This window comes from Polistes dominula, unplaced genomic scaffold (genome assembly GCF_049000335.1).
Source record: "Polistes dominula isolate Pdom_NZ unplaced genomic scaffold, Pdom_raw_medaka contig_11, whole genome shotgun sequence".
Taxonomy (NCBI): Eukaryota; Metazoa; Arthropoda; class Insecta; order Hymenoptera; family Vespidae; genus Polistes; species Polistes dominula.
Window position 1 is genome coordinate 48,434 of NW_028301154.1, and position 20,157 is coordinate 68,590.

The 20,157-nt window shown below is 31.4% G+C and overlaps 4 protein-coding genes and 2 long non-coding RNA genes across 13 annotated transcripts; 2 read left to right on the forward strand and 4 right to left on the reverse strand.

The window, feature by feature from the left end:
• Positions 1–543: 543 nt before the first annotated feature.
• Positions 544–3,463, reverse strand: Non1 (nucleolar GTP-binding protein 1). The gene is made up of 9 exons (XM_015331544.2): positions 3,255–3,463; positions 2,892–3,166; positions 2,539–2,776; positions 2,215–2,457; positions 1,900–2,154; positions 1,535–1,822; positions 1,172–1,450; positions 957–1,082; positions 544–851 (listed from the first exon to the last, which is right to left on the reverse strand). Exons 1-9 carry the CDS (start codon positions 3,300–3,302, stop codon positions 696–698), a joined length of 1,908 nt encoding a protein of 635 aa, XP_015187030.2. The 5' UTR covers positions 3,303–3,463; the 3' UTR covers positions 544–695.
• A 318-nt stretch (positions 3,464–3,781) lies between these two features.
• On the forward strand, positions 3,782–7,309 carry LOC107072010 (uncharacterized). Its single transcript, XR_001476532.2, has 3 exons — positions 3,782–4,177; positions 4,402–4,510; positions 7,083–7,309. It is a non-coding gene; the product is annotated as an uncharacterized LOC107072010 (long non-coding RNA).
• On the reverse strand, positions 4,179–8,594 carry Pld (Phospholipase D). The gene is given in 10 exon segments (XM_015331539.2): positions 4,179–4,505; positions 4,593–4,922; positions 5,047–5,412; positions 5,414–6,299; positions 6,409–6,571; positions 6,668–6,935; positions 7,030–7,689; positions 7,796–7,916; positions 7,986–8,346; positions 8,447–8,594. Coding segments are annotated over 10 exon segments (3,405 nt in total). The 3' UTR covers positions 4,179–4,403.
• Positions 7,467–11,582, forward strand: LOC107072008 (uncharacterized). Of its 5 annotated transcripts, XR_016178655.1 has the most exons (6): positions 7,499–7,606; positions 9,667–9,744; positions 9,834–10,770; positions 10,836–11,006; positions 11,160–11,351; positions 11,460–11,582. It is a non-coding gene; the product is annotated as an uncharacterized LOC107072008 (long non-coding RNA). The 5 variants fall into 5 exon arrangements; XR_016178653.1 differs by having other exon boundaries at positions 7,467–7,606; positions 8,973–10,770; XR_016178654.1 differs by having other exon boundaries at positions 7,497–7,606; positions 9,667–10,770.
• Miox (Myo-inositol oxygenase) lies at positions 10,154–13,616 on the reverse strand. The gene is made up of 6 exons (XM_015331549.2): positions 12,537–13,616; positions 12,165–12,348; positions 11,392–11,600; positions 11,190–11,326; positions 10,886–11,116; positions 10,154–10,805 (listed from the first exon to the last, which is right to left on the reverse strand). Exons 1-6 carry the CDS (start codon positions 12,552–12,554, stop codon positions 10,697–10,699), a joined length of 888 nt encoding a protein of 295 aa, XP_015187035.1. The 5' UTR covers positions 12,555–13,616; the 3' UTR covers positions 10,154–10,696.
• A 359-nt stretch (positions 13,617–13,975) lies between these two features.
• On the reverse strand, positions 13,976–19,848 carry su(w[a]) (suppressor of white-apricot). Of its 4 annotated transcripts, XM_089178696.1 has the most exons (9): positions 19,621–19,760; positions 19,243–19,355; positions 17,815–17,984; positions 17,457–17,662; positions 17,152–17,374; positions 16,774–16,853; positions 15,789–15,962; positions 14,325–15,679; positions 13,976–14,238 (listed from the first exon to the last, which is right to left on the reverse strand). In XM_089178696.1, exons 3-9 carry the CDS (start codon positions 17,822–17,824, stop codon positions 14,070–14,072), a joined length of 2,217 nt encoding a protein of 738 aa, XP_089034822.1. In that variant the 5' UTR covers positions 17,825–17,984; positions 19,243–19,355; positions 19,621–19,760; the 3' UTR covers positions 13,976–14,069. The 4 variants fall into 4 exon arrangements, with proteins under 4 accessions (XP_089034822.1, XP_015187028.2, XP_015187027.2 ...); XM_015331542.2 differs by lacking the exon at positions 19,243–19,355 and having other exon boundaries at positions 13,976–14,235; positions 19,621–19,848; XM_015331541.2 differs by lacking the exon at positions 19,243–19,355 and having other exon boundaries at positions 19,621–19,846.
• Positions 19,849–20,157: the final 309 nt, after the last annotated feature.

Genomic DNA, 20,157 nt, shown 5'->3' on the forward strand with positions numbered 1-20,157 from the left:
AAGTGTACGTGTATGTGTAAATACTGTTCCGATTATTTATTCACATACACTTTGACTTTTGAATTGCACAATACTCTCGAACGTTGATATTAGTGTCAACGTTAAGGACTATAGATTCCATGAATAAAGTTAAAATCTCTCTCTGGAGAGCAGCAGCACTTCGGGGTTATCACGACACGACAGCAATAAACTTTCTTTGGGCGTGACGACGACGTTTCATTTGCTCGAGTTCGAAGGTTACCTTCGCATTATGCAACTAATCATTCTTCTCTTAGTCTTTTACAGTTTTAAATTAAACGTTTGAATAAATTGCGAGCAAAAGGTATATATATATATATATCTATATCTATGATTATGCGTGTAACTTATTGTTGTTCATTAGACTTTCCGTGATTTATATCAATGCTAATATATCAAATATATCTTTTCCAATGTCTTGATAATATAACAAAAATGTTTAATTACTACATGTAGTTAATCGCAAATGCAAATTAGTAAGGTCATTATGGAATATATGATTGGATGATAGATAAAAATGAGAAATTGTAAAGAAAAACAAAAATTTTGTTTTCTTTATTTTGATTACATTATGCGAGAATACTTCTAACAATTCATTTAATTTTATTATGAAATATATCATTATAAAATCATATTCTTTAGACGAAATAATTGTTAAAATTTTAGGATGAATTTGTTTACCGTCTATCGGTCTTACCAACTCCTCTTTTGCCAGAGAACAAATGTCTGGGCATTTTTGTGCCAATAAATCTATCCGCTTCTCCCTTGAGACCTTTCTTTGCCACCTTCTTCTTCAATGCCTTGTGTGCTATGTTCTTTAGCTTAGTTTTCATCTATTAAAAAAGAATTTGATTAATTATATCCGTTTGTATAGTACTGACTTTTTATTTTTTATAAATATCTACCATATTTATATATTTTTTATTAGTTCTACTCACTTGAGGATCTTTAACGCCCATTTCACTACGCGCTCGTGACCGCGATGATACTGATTCCGTTCGTATTCTCTTATTAGCTATCAGTGAACGTGATCTAGACCTACTCCTCTTTTTTGTAAAGTGTGCCTTTATAAAAACATAATATTAATTTTATTAATAATTGTTAAGTAGTATATTAGTTACAATTGTTAAAAAGTTAAGATGTGTGTACGTACATTTTCACTATCTTCCATATCAACACCAAGATCTTCCATTTGTTCTTTCAATTTGGAGACAGATCTGTCTCGTACCTTAGCTGCAGCTGTTCGTGGCATAACAGGTTTCGTAGATGCCTTCTGTATTCTAGCTTCATCCTTCATAATTATCTTCTTCTCACGAATCTTTTTAGCCAATGCTACGATTTCCTGCATAGTTTCTGTCAATTCTGGTAATTTATAATCGTACATACCAGTTTCTTCTCTTAATTGTTCTTCCCGTTCTAATTGATTTAATTTCTGAAAGTTTTCATCGAAATATAATAATGCATGGGGAATATGAATATACAGCTCGTTAATAGCAGCGCGTTAATTTATACCAACCTCAAATATTTCTGGATCGATATAATCTGCTATATTATGACCTTCCCAGATTTCTGGTATAATATCATATTTCTGATCTCCTTCTATGTCATAATTCTTCTTCAAATCAAGTACATAATCGTCACCCATCTCTTCCTCTATTTCTCTTTCTAATTTTCGTTGTCGTTCTGCTTTATTAGCTATAGCTTGTTTCTTAAGCAAGACACTTTCTGGAATACATGGTGCTCGAACCTTTTGATCCCTTGGTACTGGTTGAGCAACATGTAATCGATTTAATATACCTTCCACCTGTAATGATATGCAATAATCAGTACGTTCAAAATGTACATGTGAAAATATTTAAAAGAAAAAAAGAGAAAGAGTACCTTTTTCGTCTTGATCTTTTGATCGACTCTGAAAGCCAGTAAACGGTCACACGCTTGGTTTTTTACATCTATAACACCAAAGTCTGTTAAGGTACTCATTTCTAATATTGGCACATTTGTATCCGCCTCTAATGGTTTCAAGATCTCGCGTTTTTCATTAGGAAGTTCATCCAAACGTGTCACATCAACTTTGTTCATTACGATTAACAATGGCTTATTGGCAAACAAAGGCTTGATAGATTCAAATAATTTAACCTGAAGAAATAAAAAAATATTAGTTTGGCAAAAAGTAAAGCAAGACATTATATTATTCACCTGTTCTTCTAAAGAATGTCCACATTGTTCGGATATATCAAAAAAATAAAGCACAGCTGCACGTAAATGAGCAAGAGCCGTAACTGCTTGCATTTCTATTACATTTCTCTGCTCTAATGGATGATCCAATATACCAGGTGTGTCTATCACTTGCCAACGTAAGTATTTGTAATCCGTATGGCCCACATATAGAGATTTAGTTGTAAATGCATATGGTTGAACATCTACATCGGCACGCGTAATCTAAATATGAAAACAACTAAAAGTTAACTGGACAACGCGCTCAGAGATATCATCTTTATCTAAGAACAAAAATCAACTCACTTTATTTATAAAACTACTTTTACCAACATTTGGAAATCCACAAATAATAATAGTGCGTGTATAAGGATCTATACTTGGCAATCTAGCCAAATGTTGTCGAACTTGTTCAAGATATGTCAAATTGGAAGCTTGCCTCTTCATAATAGTGGCCATACGACCTAAGGCGGCTTTCTTTAATTGTTTGCATCGATATAACGAATCACCATATTTCAACAAACGAACATAATCTTTTGCAACGCTGTCACAATAATAAGTACATAGTAAAGAGTTTACATAATTACAAATTGAATATACGACTACTACTACTAACTATGTACTATTAGCTATATTGAGATACTTATCTATTGACTTACTTATCTATCAAATGGCGAGCAGTATTAATTTGTCCAAGAGCTAATTTGTAATGATCCTTATCGTACAAGATATTCATTAAGTCAGCATAAAATGGATGGACATCATCGAGCTTAGGAAAATCTTGAATTATTTGTGATAATCTATCGTGAAAATTCTGTTGGGTAAATTTAACTTTACGTGTATAAAACGCACGTATCCTTGCGATCTTATAATTCTTATGGATAACTGTTGGAGTTTTACGTTGTGTTTTTGATAAAATTATATCAATAAAGTCCTGTAAAAGAACAAATGAAAGAGGTTAAATATCTAAATAGAAAATATTTAATTCTAATAATAATTGTATAAATTAAAGTGATCTTAACCTTTGCAGTTGGAACAACCGCAATCTTCTTAAAATTATACAGCACCATTTTGAAATCGCTTAATAATTTTTACAAATGCACAAAAATCTCAACAATAAAATATCGCATGATAATTTACACGCGTTATTTTTTAATATATATGTTATTTAACATAAATGAACAAAAAAACACGTGGAGCAAGACGATATTACCACAAAACGTACAGGTTATTCAACTTTAGATTCGTAAATTGCACACTCGCAAGATGGCGCTTCATAATTATTTTTTAACCATTGGCTACTCTGTGTCCGTACTGGCGCCAAATAACCAAATTTTAAATGACCAAATTATATTATAATAATAAATTATAAGAAATATTCGACATTATATTAATGTAAATAATAAGTGATCTTTCGATGTTCATTTGTATTCTAATAATCGATTGAAAATCGATATTAATTGCGATGTAATAATATCGCAATGTGGCGTATAATATCTATAGAGAGATAAAACAACGCAAATGTTGCTAAGGTAACTGGTGTTCACAAATTATTTATTATTTTTGGAAAGAGAGCGAGCGAGCGAGAGAGAGAGAGAGAGAGAGAGAGAGAGAGTCATAAATATATAACAAACTTATTGTATTATTGCTTATTATATTATTATAATATATAACAAAGAGTATAAATAATTTTAGTGTAAAAGTGTTTGTATAAAAATGATACTTAGTTAGGTTAAAATCATTAGTTCATCGATGGATAATAACATTCCTTCAAAAGGATTCACATTACCCAACAACAGTATTTTATATAATTACACAGCCCATTTGTATCGAAGCGCGGAATAATCCGCATAAGAAGCATTTTGTTTGAACAAGAAAGACTAATTCTAGTCATGATGCAAATGGGTTAAAAGAGGTAGATATATTGGAATGTAAACTAAGAAATGTAAGCCTTCATTTTATAGCAATCGTATTCTCTCTTTTTCTTGTTATAATAAATATATTAATGAGAAATAAATGAACTATTTTGTTAGTAAAATTTTCTAAAGATTTTGTTTGTTAAAAGTTGTTAAATAATATTTAGTGTAAAATAAGTGTAGGCAAGTACGGCTCACAAAGCATAACCAGACATGGTTATAACTAGCCGTTTAAAGTATTACTTCATTTAAGTTTTAGGTCCACAAAGCTGTTGGCATTATTCCTTCAACTGTACCAGCTGCAGGTTTTAAATCTTCATCGCACAAGAAATTTAATGGCATGTCTACCAAATGACCCTAAGGTAATAACATATCGTAATGTTAAGTTATATTAGATGCATACGCATTAAATACGTAAGGTTAGAAATAGAAGAAATGATTAACCTTTATATTTTCAACCATTCCTTGAGCTAAAATTGGATCTGTAGAACTGAAAGAGGCTTCGTCTTGATATTGTTTTAAAGTAGCAAAATTACTAACTTTGTTAGTAGGAATACAATGAAAAACTTCTTCATATATTTTGGTATTGTTTTCGCTTCTTGTACACCATATATCTTTATAGAAAGATTTTTTAATGATATCAGTTAGATCGATGTCTTCATTACTTTTTAACAATCCTAAGTGTTCACGGAATAATTGCTTTCTGAAGGATCCAGCAAATTTTCCACATGGAAAAGCTATATTGTTCATTCTTCCTTCATCGAATTCTAAATCCTATTTTAATGAGAGAAGAAATAGTTTATTTTATTTGTTTATTTTATTTGTTTCATAATTTTTTTTTTATTAGACACAGAAAGAAAAGAATAAAACACAAAGAAAGAACAAAAAACAAACTCACATGAATAATCACAGCAATTTCACTATCTCTAGTAGCTATCATACTTCTATCATTTATATTAGCGGAACCACAAATTACTGTTTTATCGTCTACAATCATTAGCTTACTGTGAACGTAGATGAGTTCGGTTACCAAAGTACCATTGAGCATAGCATGAGTTCTTAGTCCATGGAATGTGATGTATTCGCTAGGATCTGATATACCTGCTTCCATTAGTCGGTTTAGAATAGCATCCTTACCTCTCGATATAGAAGCATAATTCCAATGCGTTATAGCACGTAGAGCCGTTCCACTTGGACCACCAACGTCACCTTCGAATCCTGGTAGCAAAGGCATAACAACGAATACTCGAAAAATAGCACCTTCCCCTGTGCGCTTGTAAAATTCTTTTCAATAGAGTTTCTCCTATACGATTCTTCACATTGCTTATTTCTGTTGTTGCAAGCGTTATAAAAAATTGATTTTCTATGTATATATATCTTTCAGCCTTACTTATCGCTTGAATATATGCTTCTTGTATACTAGTTTCTTGCATATCGGAATCCAGAAAACCAGCAGACCACGAACTAATTGATCGTAATACTTGACATTTAACATTTTTTATATATTTTTGTGGAATGAATGAAGCATGACTTTTTTTATTATCTTTATAAGATTTTGGCAATAGAAATGGATAGGCAGCGTTTAACTTTGCTTTCTCTATTTTAATAGCATTCCAACGTAGAATAAAATGTCTCGCAATGTCCCTAGCTGCTCCTCCTTGTATTAAAACTCCTACATCATGCCAGGGCATTCTAGGAGTTGTACTTCTATCAACTAAATCTTGATATGGTTTTTCCAAGTCATTAAAGTCTTTGACAATAAAATTAGTATAATCTTTTCCAAGCCATAGTTTGCTCGTATCAGAAATGTCATATATAATATCTGCGCTTCCATACATCATTCCACCTTCATCTCTAAAAGGTGTTAGCATATTCTCATTATCAACTTCATCATATTCAATTTCAGTTTCTTCATGCGGATTATACACCATGTTTATAAGTTCTTTCCGTTTTATTTTAATATTATCCTTGACTCTTTCAACTTTAGTTATAGCCATGTCGAATAAATTTTTTCTTTGCGGTTCTGGAGTATTGCACTTCATAGTATCCAATTCTTGTGACGGAGGAGGAGGAGGTATCATTAGTAGTTCACCTGCACTCCATTGTGGTAAATATTCTTCTTTTAATGTCATATTGTTAGTTATCATTGGTCTACAAAGTCAGAATGAACATATGAAATAATATTAGATATTTATTTAATCATCATTTAGATTTATACGTATTTAATTGTAATGTCTAGTAGTATACATGGAGGACATACAATACTGGTAGAGCTCTCGTAGTTGCCATAGCTATTGTGTTAGTTGCTATTGCCAACGGAAGTAATACGTGATTTCGAATGTTGCATTGTGTTACTCTTTTACTACTTGTATTTACTGTTTTGCCTTTCGATGGAATGTATATACTGGAATGTTGAACCGATCCTGTACAGAAAATAAACATATTTCGCGTTTATATATTTAATTAATTATTCCATGTTTATTATATTTTGTAAAGAACATTTTTGAAGGAATATTTACCTAAATCGGTTAGTCTATGTTCATTATTGTCCCATCTTCCGTAACATAAATCAATGCCGCCGAGAAATGCAATACTTTGATCGACAACTACAATTTTCTCGTGATGCGCCCAAAGGAAAACTCCAACTCTTGCGTGGTCTGGATGCCTTAAGACTTTGATGTTTTCAGGACATTTTTCTACAAGTCGTTGTTTACTATAAAAACTATTTATTCCCAGTGCAACTTCCACTTCTTTATATATCATTATGAATACTTTAACACCTTCTATCTGTAAGAGAGATAGATATTTATGTTTATTCACATTTATGTGTTATTACCTAATTTTAGATTAGGTTAAATTTACATATAGATTTTATACTGACTGCTTTCCTTTGTAAAATTATATCAAGCCTCCAATAATCTCCATTGGTTGCAGGACGTTTCATGAAAATTTCTGGCGAGAGCCACCAATCGGCAATAAAAATTTCTTCTTTGGCATTTTCTAATGCATCGGCTACAGCTGACATATAACTGCATCCATCCACGAACCAAGTTGCTGGTGTAGGAGAACGATATGGAGCAAAGGAATTATGTGGATTCGTTTGTATAAAATCTCTACCTTCCGTATTAATAACATGTTGAATAAATTCAATCCATTCTTTAGCTTGTCTACGTGTCCAACATTTGAAGACAACGTGTCTACTTTGATTTATTATTTGTATTCCATTTCGTGATCCTGTTGTATACATTCCAAAACTAATACCAAAAGCATTATCCATTAAAATAACAGATTTTAATTTATTGTCTTTAGGATCCATATACGCTATGAATGTATCTTTAACAAGTAGATGTCGATAATGCCATTTACTACAGATGGAAGCGCAAAAATAATTGCATCTAACGCAAAACATGCCTTCCAGTAAACCACAGAAATTACACCTAGTTCTAGCTCCAGAACCGGTACGTTTCAAGACTATTCCCTCTTTACCTTTCATTCCTAAATCAGCTATAAACGACAGATGCGATAACTCCATAAAGTTGATCTACAAATCACAAGATATATATATATATATATATATAATAAGTAAAAATATTATACTCTTAGCTGTAATATTTCTTCTTTTTTATAATATTTGGTGGTATGTGTACCATTTCAGGATGTTGTTTATAGATATCTATTTTAACTAAATTTCCCAAATAATTTTCCAAAGCTTTCATTCTATGATTTAATTGTTCATAAGGCACTAAAACATCTGGTTTGTTTGGAAACCTATAGTATAGAGAATAGATTTTATATAGATAATGCATTAGAGAGTATTTAGTGTATTCCAACGTATACCTCGGTAAAGCACCTCTGTTTTTCTTTTTCTCTCCCGAATGTGTCAAGGATTTTAAACTATTTCTTCTTTCTTTGTGTCCTTTAGTTGGAAAAGGTATATTTAAACTCGTTCTATAAATTTTCAATTGGTTATGCAAATTTTGAATATGCTTGTATCTCTTTTTAATTGTCCAACAAAATGGACCGTGTTTAAATTCTATAGTATATAAATTTGGATTTAAAGGATGCGTAGTTACACTACGTTCGTTATCTACAATTCTTACATAAATTTCCTCGCAAGGTATAAAAATATCTTTACATTGTTTCTTCGATTTTATTGGAATGTTGTGTATGGCAGAAAATGGTATTACACCGGTACATTCTAAATAGAAAATAGAAAATAGAAAATAGAAAATAGAAAAAAGAATGTTGTAATAATTGGAGTCATATAAAATCATATTAGTCCAATGTAATCTAATTACCTCTCTCGTCGATATTATTCTCTTCGATATTCTCTTCGTTGATTAAAATATTGATAGTTTCTCCATTTTCATTAATCGTTAAATCCAAAGAATCGGGTACTCCAAGAGCATCGTCAAATTCAGAATCATGAGACATAGTACGTTCCATGTTCAACAATTCATAATACAATGTTTTAATAGATTGTACACAAAATATCTATCAATTTGTTAAGGACATTCATAAGAATTAATTTACTCAAAACGCGTCTTGTAATTGTTGTAAAATAGGCAAACAGCGTCTTTCTGACCCCAATAGCGACCCTCAAAGATAGTACTCTTTTTCTGCATGAGTAAAAAAATGATAAAAAGAAAAAAGGACAATCAAAGTGTCCCCCAATTCGTAATCAAAAAGTTGTCGATTGTAATCGATATATATACTAATCTATCTATCCATCTATCTATCTATATATATATATATATACTAATAAAATACTAATAATATAAAAAAGTGTTTAAAAACATCATGTATTATCATTGATAATTATAGCCTTGAAATCATGGTCACGACTAGCTCATCTGGCCTTGCAGTTTCTTACGACATGTATCGCAAACATAAATAAATGCATTGTTCATGCATAAAAGAAATAACATTATCATCGAATATATTATCAAAATAGAAAAAGAAAGGATACAAAATGTTGTTGTTGTTGTTGTTGTTGTTGTTTTTCTCTACTATAGTAATTTTATAACGATGAATGAAAACGATATCTCTTTATATTGGAGAAAAATTAAAATTACCCTCTTCAAGTGATTCTAATATCGATTATCGATTCATTGTTAACAATCCCGTTTGTAGTAACTGAAGTGTCAAGTGCATACTGCTTACGCGTCTTACGCGTCTTACGCGTGTTCCTTTCATCGAAACTGTCATCATAATAGCACGATTAATCACGATCTTAACCGAAATTAACCGACAATGACCGAAACAATTGTACATATGATCGAGTAGATCGGCAAAATATATATTGCATTGTAATACCCAGTTCTATTTTATCAAAAGAATCGAAGAAATAATGTAGAAATAAAACTTGTTATTAAAAATTGAGAAAACAAAATGCAAATACATTCTAATATGCAGTACTCAACATGTACATCTTACTGGGAGTTTGAAAAAATTACTGGGAATCGCTTGAGAGCAGAAAAAATTTAAATATTTGTAACAACTCATGTCTTCTTTGTAGAAATACCCTGTATTTTATTATACAAATAGGATGCAACTGCAATGAGAAAAAATAATCTAGACAATAATATGTTTAGAGGTAAAAATAATAATTTTGTTTGAGGAAGAAGTAAATATTATATTACCATTAAAATACACTTATTTTTATCATATAAAAATTTGATTTAGGTTGCATTAATTTTTAATCAATTAATAAAAATATATTGGGAAATCTGTTCTTTATTACCAACTGGTAAATTATGTGTCGCCATCTAGCTGTACTAGCTATTACTTCATTGTTACCGACTAGTAAAATTATCCTGCCATCTAGTGGAAGTAACTGTTACTATATCTTATCGACTAGTAGAATATGTGTCGCCATCTAGACGAAAGATAAAACATCGCTAGGATAAAATCAAGATGGCTACCTGTCAATGTATTTTGAACGCAAATGCGGGCTATGTGCAGTGTAAAGTAATTAATTTACAAAATTCTTAGTGATGCAATAATCAAGTGAGAAATATTTTTTATTAATATTAATTCATTTCATGTTCTTTCTTTAGTAGTCACAAATTCAAGACGAAAATAGTTACATTAGATGAATTTCTGTGGGATACTGTTATGTTATAACCTAACAAAGATAATGTTCCCTTTATCAAGTTATTATAACAAATAATAGTAAGTAAAGTATGTATGTATATATTCTGTTATTCAAAATTCTATTAAATATTTTTTAAACATATGAATTATTTCAACCAAAGAGAAGAAGAATCTGTTACACAATGGGATCAATGGATATACATGTCATTCTACAATATTATGCGAATAGAATGCAGCTACAGTGAGAAAAAATAATTTAGACTATAATATGTTCAGAGATAAAAATAATAATCTTGTTTGAGGATATTATGTACATTTGAGGAAGAATTAAGCTTTAAAAATCAAAAGCAGAAGTATGTTTATAATATGTACAAAAAAAAAAGAAAAGAAAAGAAAAGAAAAATAACTAATTAAGCATAGCTAGTGTCCATTTAGTTTTGCAATAATCTCAGTCACCATTCTAACGTGCCTGGAATATATTTGTCGATCAATTTTTCATAATAAGGCCATAATTGTTCAATATCCGGTACGGAAGCACTTTTAGTGTATAAATCATATTTACTGTAATAAAAGAAATAATTTTATTTACAGGAAAGTAACTGTTGATTGATGGTCTATGAAAAAAAAAAAAAATGACTTACTTGAATTCTATGATCCACTTGAGTTTATCTAAATCTTCTTGCGTACAAAAATGCATGTAATCACCACCAGCATGCCAGGGGTAGAATGAATGATAACGGATCATGGCAAGTGCTTCCTTAGGTAATGTACAATTATTATGAACCAAAACACGATAAAGATATTCGTCATGTCCCCAGGACATGATTAAATTGTCTATACCGCATTGTGCTTTGTACATCCCATATTTTGTGCTATAATATATAAATATATTATTATTATAATAATATATTTTAGAAGAAAATTCGATTAGTAACTAATTCGTACTTATAACGAGAATCCTGGCCATCAGGATTTGTTTCAAAACTGGACTCCCTGTAGACTATGGAATCAGCCCATGCACAGCCAACAGGAAATGTATCACCCACGACAGCCCATTGTGGTTCACCATAGAACGCCATAATCTACAATATTTGTGTATTAAAATAGGTAGGTTAATGTAATTTTTAAATACGAGTATAATATATACCTTTCCTAAATCGTGTATCAGTCCAGTTAAATGGAACCAATCTAAATCAGGATGTTCTTTTCTTATAGATTCGGCCGTTTGAAAGGCGTGAACGATATTCGGTAATAAAGTATCTGGATCGCTCTCGTCTATAAGATCGTTTAATTTGATCAGAGCTTCTTTAATCGTCATTCTGGTTTTGTTGAATTGAAGCCATTCTTTCATACGAGCTGGTAAATAACAATTAAATCATTAACAAGTTATTTGTATTATCTATTCGATAGGGATTTTCAAAACTTTAATAGGCCAAAACTCACTTTCTCAAATTCTCTCTAATTCTTATTATACACGAGTTCTTATTTTCTCTAGCAAAGCAATTGATACAAACGAAAATAATAGATCGATCATTAAGAAATCTATTTTTAAACGAACGAATTGAATTGTATCTTTTTAGTTATACTACAATCTATATATTATGGTCAATTTTTTTACGTCATTGATTGAACCTTTCTTTATTCGATTGATTAGAGAAAATAAGAAAAATATTGATTGATGGTCAATGTTAATGATCTATATACAACATATAGCGACGTATAAATAGATCATTATCTCTTTCCCATTCTATATAAATATGTGTATATCGTAAACGTCAATTTAGGTTTAACTTACAAATACTTTAAGATTATGGAAATCTTTCAATCCGATAACCCATTACATATTACATAAAAAAAATATATATATATATATACACGTCATAACTCTGATAATGTGTTACAAAATAAATATATACTAACAACGCACAAACTCGACCGTTTGATTAGTATGCATGTCCTGATAAGTTTGACGAACACGTTCCTTGATCTCATCTGTTGGATCTACGCTATAATTTCTAAATTCGCTTTTCAATTTGCCGGCATAGACAGGCTCCGGTCGAAACTTATCCGAGGGATCGGTAATCGAAGTAACTTGGTTACGTGACTGTAAATGATCAATTTATATTTTTGAAGGATACTTATACAAAATCAGATTTGACTTGTTTAAACTCTACTCATAAATATATTGAATTTTCTTTTGAATGATTTTCTTTATAATAATAACTCTCGTTACACATTATATGAAAAATAAAATCATAGTTTTAGATATATATTAATTTAATTCATACTCACTCTTATTTTAGTAGACATTTTAAAAAAAAGAAAAAAAAACAAACAAACAATATTTCCTTATAATAAATTAAGATGGTTCCTTGATATGCGTGCTCTTTGAGGATACAACACTGACTGACCCGTTCAATCTAACAGAGTTAACTTATAAATCTCAGATAATTCTCCCCTTTGACCCTAGGTTGTTCAACGTTTGGTCTCTCTCATACGCACGTTATTTAATATCCGTTATCTTTTACTAATACAGATAAAAGATAAATAGCAACAAAGGATACCCCAAGTGTCACTAGTAAATAAAAATCTACGAAAAGAAGAAGTATATTATATTTCTTAAACGAGTAAAACGAGTCAAACAGAAATCACGAGTAAATCACTATTTTGATATCTTTGCCAATGAAAGAATCAATTAAATATGAAAATGAAAAATCATCGATACACTTATAATTTAATCAAATAAAATATATATGATCGTGAACTGGTATGAATAGTATATTTGTTGATAGAAAAAAAATCATCACTCTTCTTCCTAGAATCATCCTATGTTAATACACACATTAATACCTCCTAATAATAATAATAATAAGTGTTCTTTCTTTTTGATGAAAGAAGTAACTCTTCTTTAACCAATTAATAGATGATACAAAAAATCCAAAAGATAAAAATACGTTTCGTTATAAATTGAACAGTGAAACTTTGAAAAAGTCTGATAACCAAATTGCAAAAGATCTTGTGTATAATATAAGAAAAAAGTTGTCAAGTTTCTCCTTGATCATTCCTAAAATAGTTGTCGATTGAGTCTTTCATCATAATTCACGCAATTGACGTTAATCTAGATGTATGAATCTGAGTGTAACCGACAATCGCTTTGGATAAGGTACAACATCTCGTTGATGCAATAAAGTCAATAAACATAATAACGATATATACGACGTATGAAATTAGTTTGCGTTATATCTAATTGCGTTAAAGTGCTCAAGAAAGACACTTCATGACTACTGTTAGTAGTCGAGAATTATACATACATATATACTATGACGACGAGTATATAAACTCGCATGCTGTATCTATATCGTAAATGTCAATTTACTTAACTTACAGATACTTCAAGATTATGAAAATCTTCCAATCCGATAACCCCATATTACATACAAAAAGATATATATCGTAATACTTGTTGTTATTTTATTGTAAAAACATGTGATTATAACGAACGAAGCCTCTGACGGAATGGAAATGTTTTGGAAAGAGAGTTCATAAAAACCAAATATAAAAATAAATTAGAGTATAAAGTATTGACCTATGCACTGTAATGACTAATCACTTTATCATAAGTAAATTATATTTCTTCGTGTGTGTGTGTGTACATGCTCCACTAGAAAATAAACAGTATGACAATAACATCATTTACCGCTGTGATGCAATTCACATATGTACTCGTATGATATATATATATATATATATATTTACAAAGGATATTGTTTTTACACGATTATCAATTGTTATTTCTTAAAAAGAAAACCAACGTAATTAAGTATCTCAAGATGAACTAGAGTCGGAATAACTCGAGTTGCTTCCTTTTCTTCGTACATTTTGTTGATGTCTGTGTGACGACGGAGTTCGCGATCGAGATCTGTTTCTCGAGGATGACTTTTTGCTGCTCTTTTTAGATCTATGATTTCGAGAGCTACTTGGACTGTCGTAACTGCTGTAATCAAAAAGAAATTCACAAAATATTGATTAACACAACATATGGAAGAGTTTAGTTTTGTTAGAATATATTATTTACTTTACCTTCTGTGAGAACTTTTCTTTTTCTTATGTTTTTTGTGAATCTTATGTCTCTCAAGACGGTTACGACTTCCACTGCGACTTCTAGATCGTTGACGAGATCTTTTCCCGCTTAAATCTGCACTTTTTAATCGATCCATCAACGAGTTAGCACAAATTTTCACATCTTCTGATTTATCCTCTTCCAAGGACGGAGATGGAACCGAGTAAACCTCATCGGAATCATCTTTTCTTATACTAGGTGTTACAGAAGAGGTACCACCACTACCACCACTACTACCACCACCACCACCACCACCACCACCAATTTTCGAGCTAGTCGATGAAGAAGTTTGAATTTGACTTAAAAACATAGCTGCTTTCTTCTTTCGTTCCAGTTGCAATTGCTTTTCTCTCGAAGTAACACCTATTAATTTATCACAAGCTGCTACCACTAATTTGTCCTTTATCCTATCTTCTACTTGCTTGTGTTTTATCTCTAATTGACAATCTTCAAGAATGTCATCAGTTAAATCAACCAATTCCTTTTCTTCGCTTATACATTTCTTTATTTCTACCTTAGGTAGTTCTTTATCGACGATATTAGTTATTACATTAGTTAGTTCTTTGCTATTTAGTGGCGAATTAGGTTTCGAATTAGTTTCTTTCTTTTCAGCTTCTATTTCATCGTCATCGCTTTCTTCCAACGGCAATGCATTTCTTTTTTCAATGATTACATTGTCACCTTCTTTTGGTTTTTTTATAGAAAATGATACCGTTGTAATCTGTTTGCTTCCTGGACTGTTTTGTTTTGTTTTGGTATCACTCTTTTTTTTAGCTTGTATCATTTTCACTCGTTTTTGTACTTCTTCCATTCTTTGCTGTTTCTTTTGCAATTCCTCCAACTTTTTTTGTTTCTCCTCTTGCGGTTCCTGCTTCTGAAGTAATTCTTCTTCGGTCAACACTTTAGGATTAATGGCCCCTTCGTACATGGTCAATTTATGTGCGTAATAACCATGATACTGATGCGACAATTCAAGAAAATTAAATCTTGGATCACCTTTATTTTTCACTATAGCTTCAAAGTCTCTTCCATTTTTGGCCACATAACTGGCCATCTTGTCAATAATTATTTGAACGTCTGCTGGTGGAACGATGAACGATGGTCTGCTTAATGTTTTCGGTGGAGTTGGTCCATAGGGTACCAAAGAAGGTATTTCTTTTGTTGTTTGTGGTGGCGTTGTAGATTCTTCGGTGGAGATGATAACAGGTACAGCTGGTACTGGTAACTGAGGTGGAGATTGAATTTGACCATTTGGTCCATATATAACTGGACCGTGTGAATATTGCAAGGGTGTTGCTGTGTACGGAGTGTAACTCTACAACAACAACAACAACAACAAGAGTTTTAGAATATCGTACAAAAGGAATAGAATTTAAAACAGAATTTAAAACAGAATTTATAATAGAATTTATAATAGAATTTACCTGTGGCACAATAGTAGGCTGCTGATAATATCCAGAAGTCGGCATTTGTTGAACGTTAACATCTAATAACTGTGGTATTTTAGGTGGGGGTGGTTTCCCAGTGATTTTGTTTACAAGCATTGAATAAGCACAGTCCGCAGAGGGCTTGTACTGTATGCTTGGTATGCTAGGAGCCTAGAAATAAGTAAACATATCTTTTAGAAATATTAATAAACTATTTTGCGTATTTCTTTTATGGCAGATTGTAAGTAGGAAAAATATATTATCACCTACAAAGATATTCCCTCCAAAGAAGAGACGGATAATTAATAAAAAACAGAGGAGGCATATGTTTTGAAGACAGGAACGTGTATATATTTCCAGGTAGAAAAAGGAAATGTTGGAATACGCTATTAAAATAAATGTATTTCTGTATACTTGATGAAATTGACAATAATGAAATATCATTATATTTAAATTTATACAATAGGGTGGTTGGTAGTATTATATTCATTTCCTAATACAGTTCTTCTATATATATATATATATATACGAGATACGACGTAGTATGTTTTTTCTCTATCAAATGTTGTTATGTTACTTTATGCTATATGTGAGTTTCGATAGAATATGGATAAAGAAGAAGAAAAAAAGGGTAGGAGGAAAGGTTCAATGCATACCAGAATCAGCCCTGGAAGCAGAAATATATGACACATAAATTAGTGTAATAGAATAATATTAACATTTCATCATCCTATGATCCATGTATTTTTTGAAATAATAACTGTTTAAAAAGTAGGTACTTTCAGAGGTAAAACCTGTGATGATTCTTTAGGAGGCTTCCAAATTTCGTTAATATCCCAATTGTTCAGAATCTTCTAACAGCTTAGGAAGCACTCTTTTTTGTTTTTTTGTTTTTTTGTTTTTTTTTTTTTTATGTCTTTTATCAAAAATCATTACAACGACATTATTTGTACGACAATGTATATATTAGAAGAAAACATACCGCTTCTACTTTGGCAAAGGATGGCGCTAGGCTTGGGTGTAGGTATGGTTGATCATCTTCATCTGATTCTTCCTCAGGTTCTGTCGTTAAAAAAAAAAAAAAACAAACAAACAAACAAATCAATGGATATAAATAATAATGATTATATTATATCGTCTTAGAAAAATGAGTTACATTTGTCACTTGTAGATAAAAACCGATGTAGAGTAGTAACAGGAACTTGTGGCAATACTTACGGCAAGAAAAACTAAGTAGAATCAAAGTAGGTGTGGGTAATCATATCCTGCTTTATGTTGCTTCAATTACTTCAACTCAATCATATCAACTTTCATAATGTTACTACAAGATATGCTGCTTTATAGAAAATAGTATGCATACCAGATTCTTCTTTTTCAGGTTGTTTTTCAGGATTATATTTTCCAGTCTTGATCGCTTCCAGCACAAACTTGTAATACGGATGTAGCGGTTCACCTATCGATAAGAACGAAAATTGCGGATTGTTTGCTTGTTTCGCCTTTAGTAGTATCTCCATTTGGCCCCCTTGACGACTAATAAATAGTGCTGTTTTAGTAATTATCGCATTTAACTTTTGCGTTTCAGGCTGCAAATATATTATTCGTTAATTAATTAAGCTTTATATATGTCGTTAAATGTCCAAAATAATGATCTCAATGTTATCTTACCACTGTCATGCCTTCTGGTATTTCAAGATCTGCCGGTGGTACAAAAGCTTGATCCTCTTCTTGAGATCCTTCCGATTGTTTTGGACTCTGAGAGGAGTCTTCGCATGCTAACTTTGAATTGTTTTCATCGTCATTATAATTATATGCTACTTGAGTATACGAATTTTCAGAGTCCAATGCTTGATGCAATCTTTTCATTTCTTCTTCTAATAATAATAATAATAATAATAATAATAATAAGAACAAAAAATAGTCGATCAAATAGTACAATAAATATTTCATTTAGTTATCATATAGAGTTAAATGTACATAGGAGGAGGAGGAGGAGGGGGATAGTCGTGAAAAAATATCCACGTACCATGATACATTGAATCTTCTGCATCGTTATTATATAGAGATCGGTATCGTTCTTCATCACAGAGCTGTTCAACTTTAAGTTCATCCTCTGTGAGTATCGTCCGTTGATCAAAACCACCTGCCGGTGGCTCATGAATCCTTAAATCCCCCAGTGCTCCACGTCCATCGTATCTATACACATACAATGTTTCAATTAGCGAAAGAAAATGATAAGAAGAAACAAAATTAATATGAATTTTGGTTATTTTGTTAATCCCGGCATCTGAAAAATAATTTATGAAGAGAATCCCACCAAAGAGTTTCCTCTGAAATAGAATATATAGTCGTACAAATTTGAATGACATATCTTTATGTGTAATTTATTCCTTTGCATAACTTCCAAATTAAATGTACTATGTATTGTTACACCATATTTCTGAAGATGCAATTTGTTGCTTTATCTCGTATAAAATGACAACATTTATGATCATTTCATAAATGTTTATATAAATGTTTATATACTCATTTACTAATCATTTGATACAAAATATTATTTGACACTACTTACAATTAGATGTATAAAACGTAGAACCATATATTGAATTATGTACAACATTTTGTCCTGTTTTATCTAACGAAATATTTTCTTTTTTTTATATACGTTTTTATACGTTTTTATACGTTACGCATTATACGTTTAATCAAACAACATGAGAGTAATCGTTATATGGTCCACGACGATATCTTAAATTTCATATTTAACATCAACTGTATTAATATTAATAGCGTTATGGAAAATAAAATGATCTAACTGCAATGAGCATACATATTGCATTATTCAGATATAACCAAAAGTAATTTTAATGAATTAAAGATCATTAAAATGTGTAAACACATAAAACATTAAGCGACAGAAAATGAAAGAAAAAGAAAAAGAAAAAGAAAAAGAAAAGTTGACAACAAATTGAAAATACAAGTTTGTAGAAAAATCATTTACAAGTTCTCACAAAGTGTTCGCTTGGATGATGAAGAATACGCTTTGAGAATAAACGCTGCAATGTCTTTTCAACGTCCATTCGTACGTACACAATCGTACACAATCGTACGCAATCGTACACAATCCAGCTTGCCTAAATTTCTCAAGAAATGCTTATAATACAAATGCAAAACAAAATATTTTATATAATTTAATATATGTTTCCAGTTACATCTTGGACACGTATGCTGTACATTCAATATTTATACAAAACTTGTATGCAGAGTAGTATACACATAAACGTAGAATGTATATTGCAACATAGATAAATTATCAAAGTTGCATAATGCATTTGGTAATTCGTACATTGTTGCCAGCACAGCTGAATCTAAGACGCTAATACATACCATGCTGAACGGTCATAAATACCTATAACCGTCAGCTTGCCATTTGTCTCTCTACGCTGTGTCTCACCTTGCTGCTGCACAGACGGTCAGCCATAAGCGCCAAGCCACAAGAGCACCTTACTCTGCGCCCGTGCAGAGCGCATATCGCGCTTCAACACTGCGCGTTCAAATCGCCAACACCTGCAGAAACCTTAAACAGTCTCCAGATTGCTTATCTGCTCATTAACTATTTTGCAGTGACCATAATGGTACTCTGTCTCTCTTCGAATGTCCTTCACTGCATATTTTTTTTTCTACTTTATTATTTTTATATATTGTGCCTTTTTTTTTTTTTTTTTTTTCATTCGAATTTAAGATCATTCTTCTAAACGTTACATATATGATGTGTTTATGCAATAATAAATATCCTAGATCATAAATTTGTTTCTAGGTTAGGGAAACGGACCTGTCTATCTTCAACGTGTTATCGGCCATCCATGGTATCAAATGCTTCCCCTGATCAATCATTTTCGCCTTGTCATCGTCTCGAAATAATTTGCAGCTATATCCGAACACCAACAGCTCCTGTGGTTCCTCTTCACCATTTTTTTTACGCAGAATTCCTGAATCTACCATCCATCGCTGACCCTTAGACGACGCCATTTTCTTTTCCTATATATGGATTACAAGAAGAAGGTAGACGACTACGTTCGACCATTAACATACATTATCTAAAGAGAGGACAGCAACGTCACTGAGTAACACTGCTTCTTGACTTCACTTGACTTGACTTGATGAACACTGCATGGTTTCAACAACACTGATTGGTTCATTATAGGGTCCCTAGGATCCATCTGATCGTCATGCCGCCCTAGTGGCAGAAATAAGTATTACTTCTTTCCTACGATTTTACAGGACGGATAATGTCACAAATTACCCTACTATATCGTTCGTTTTCCTGTCTTTCTCTACCTCCATAGGTCAAATTTAAAATAGAGATTTA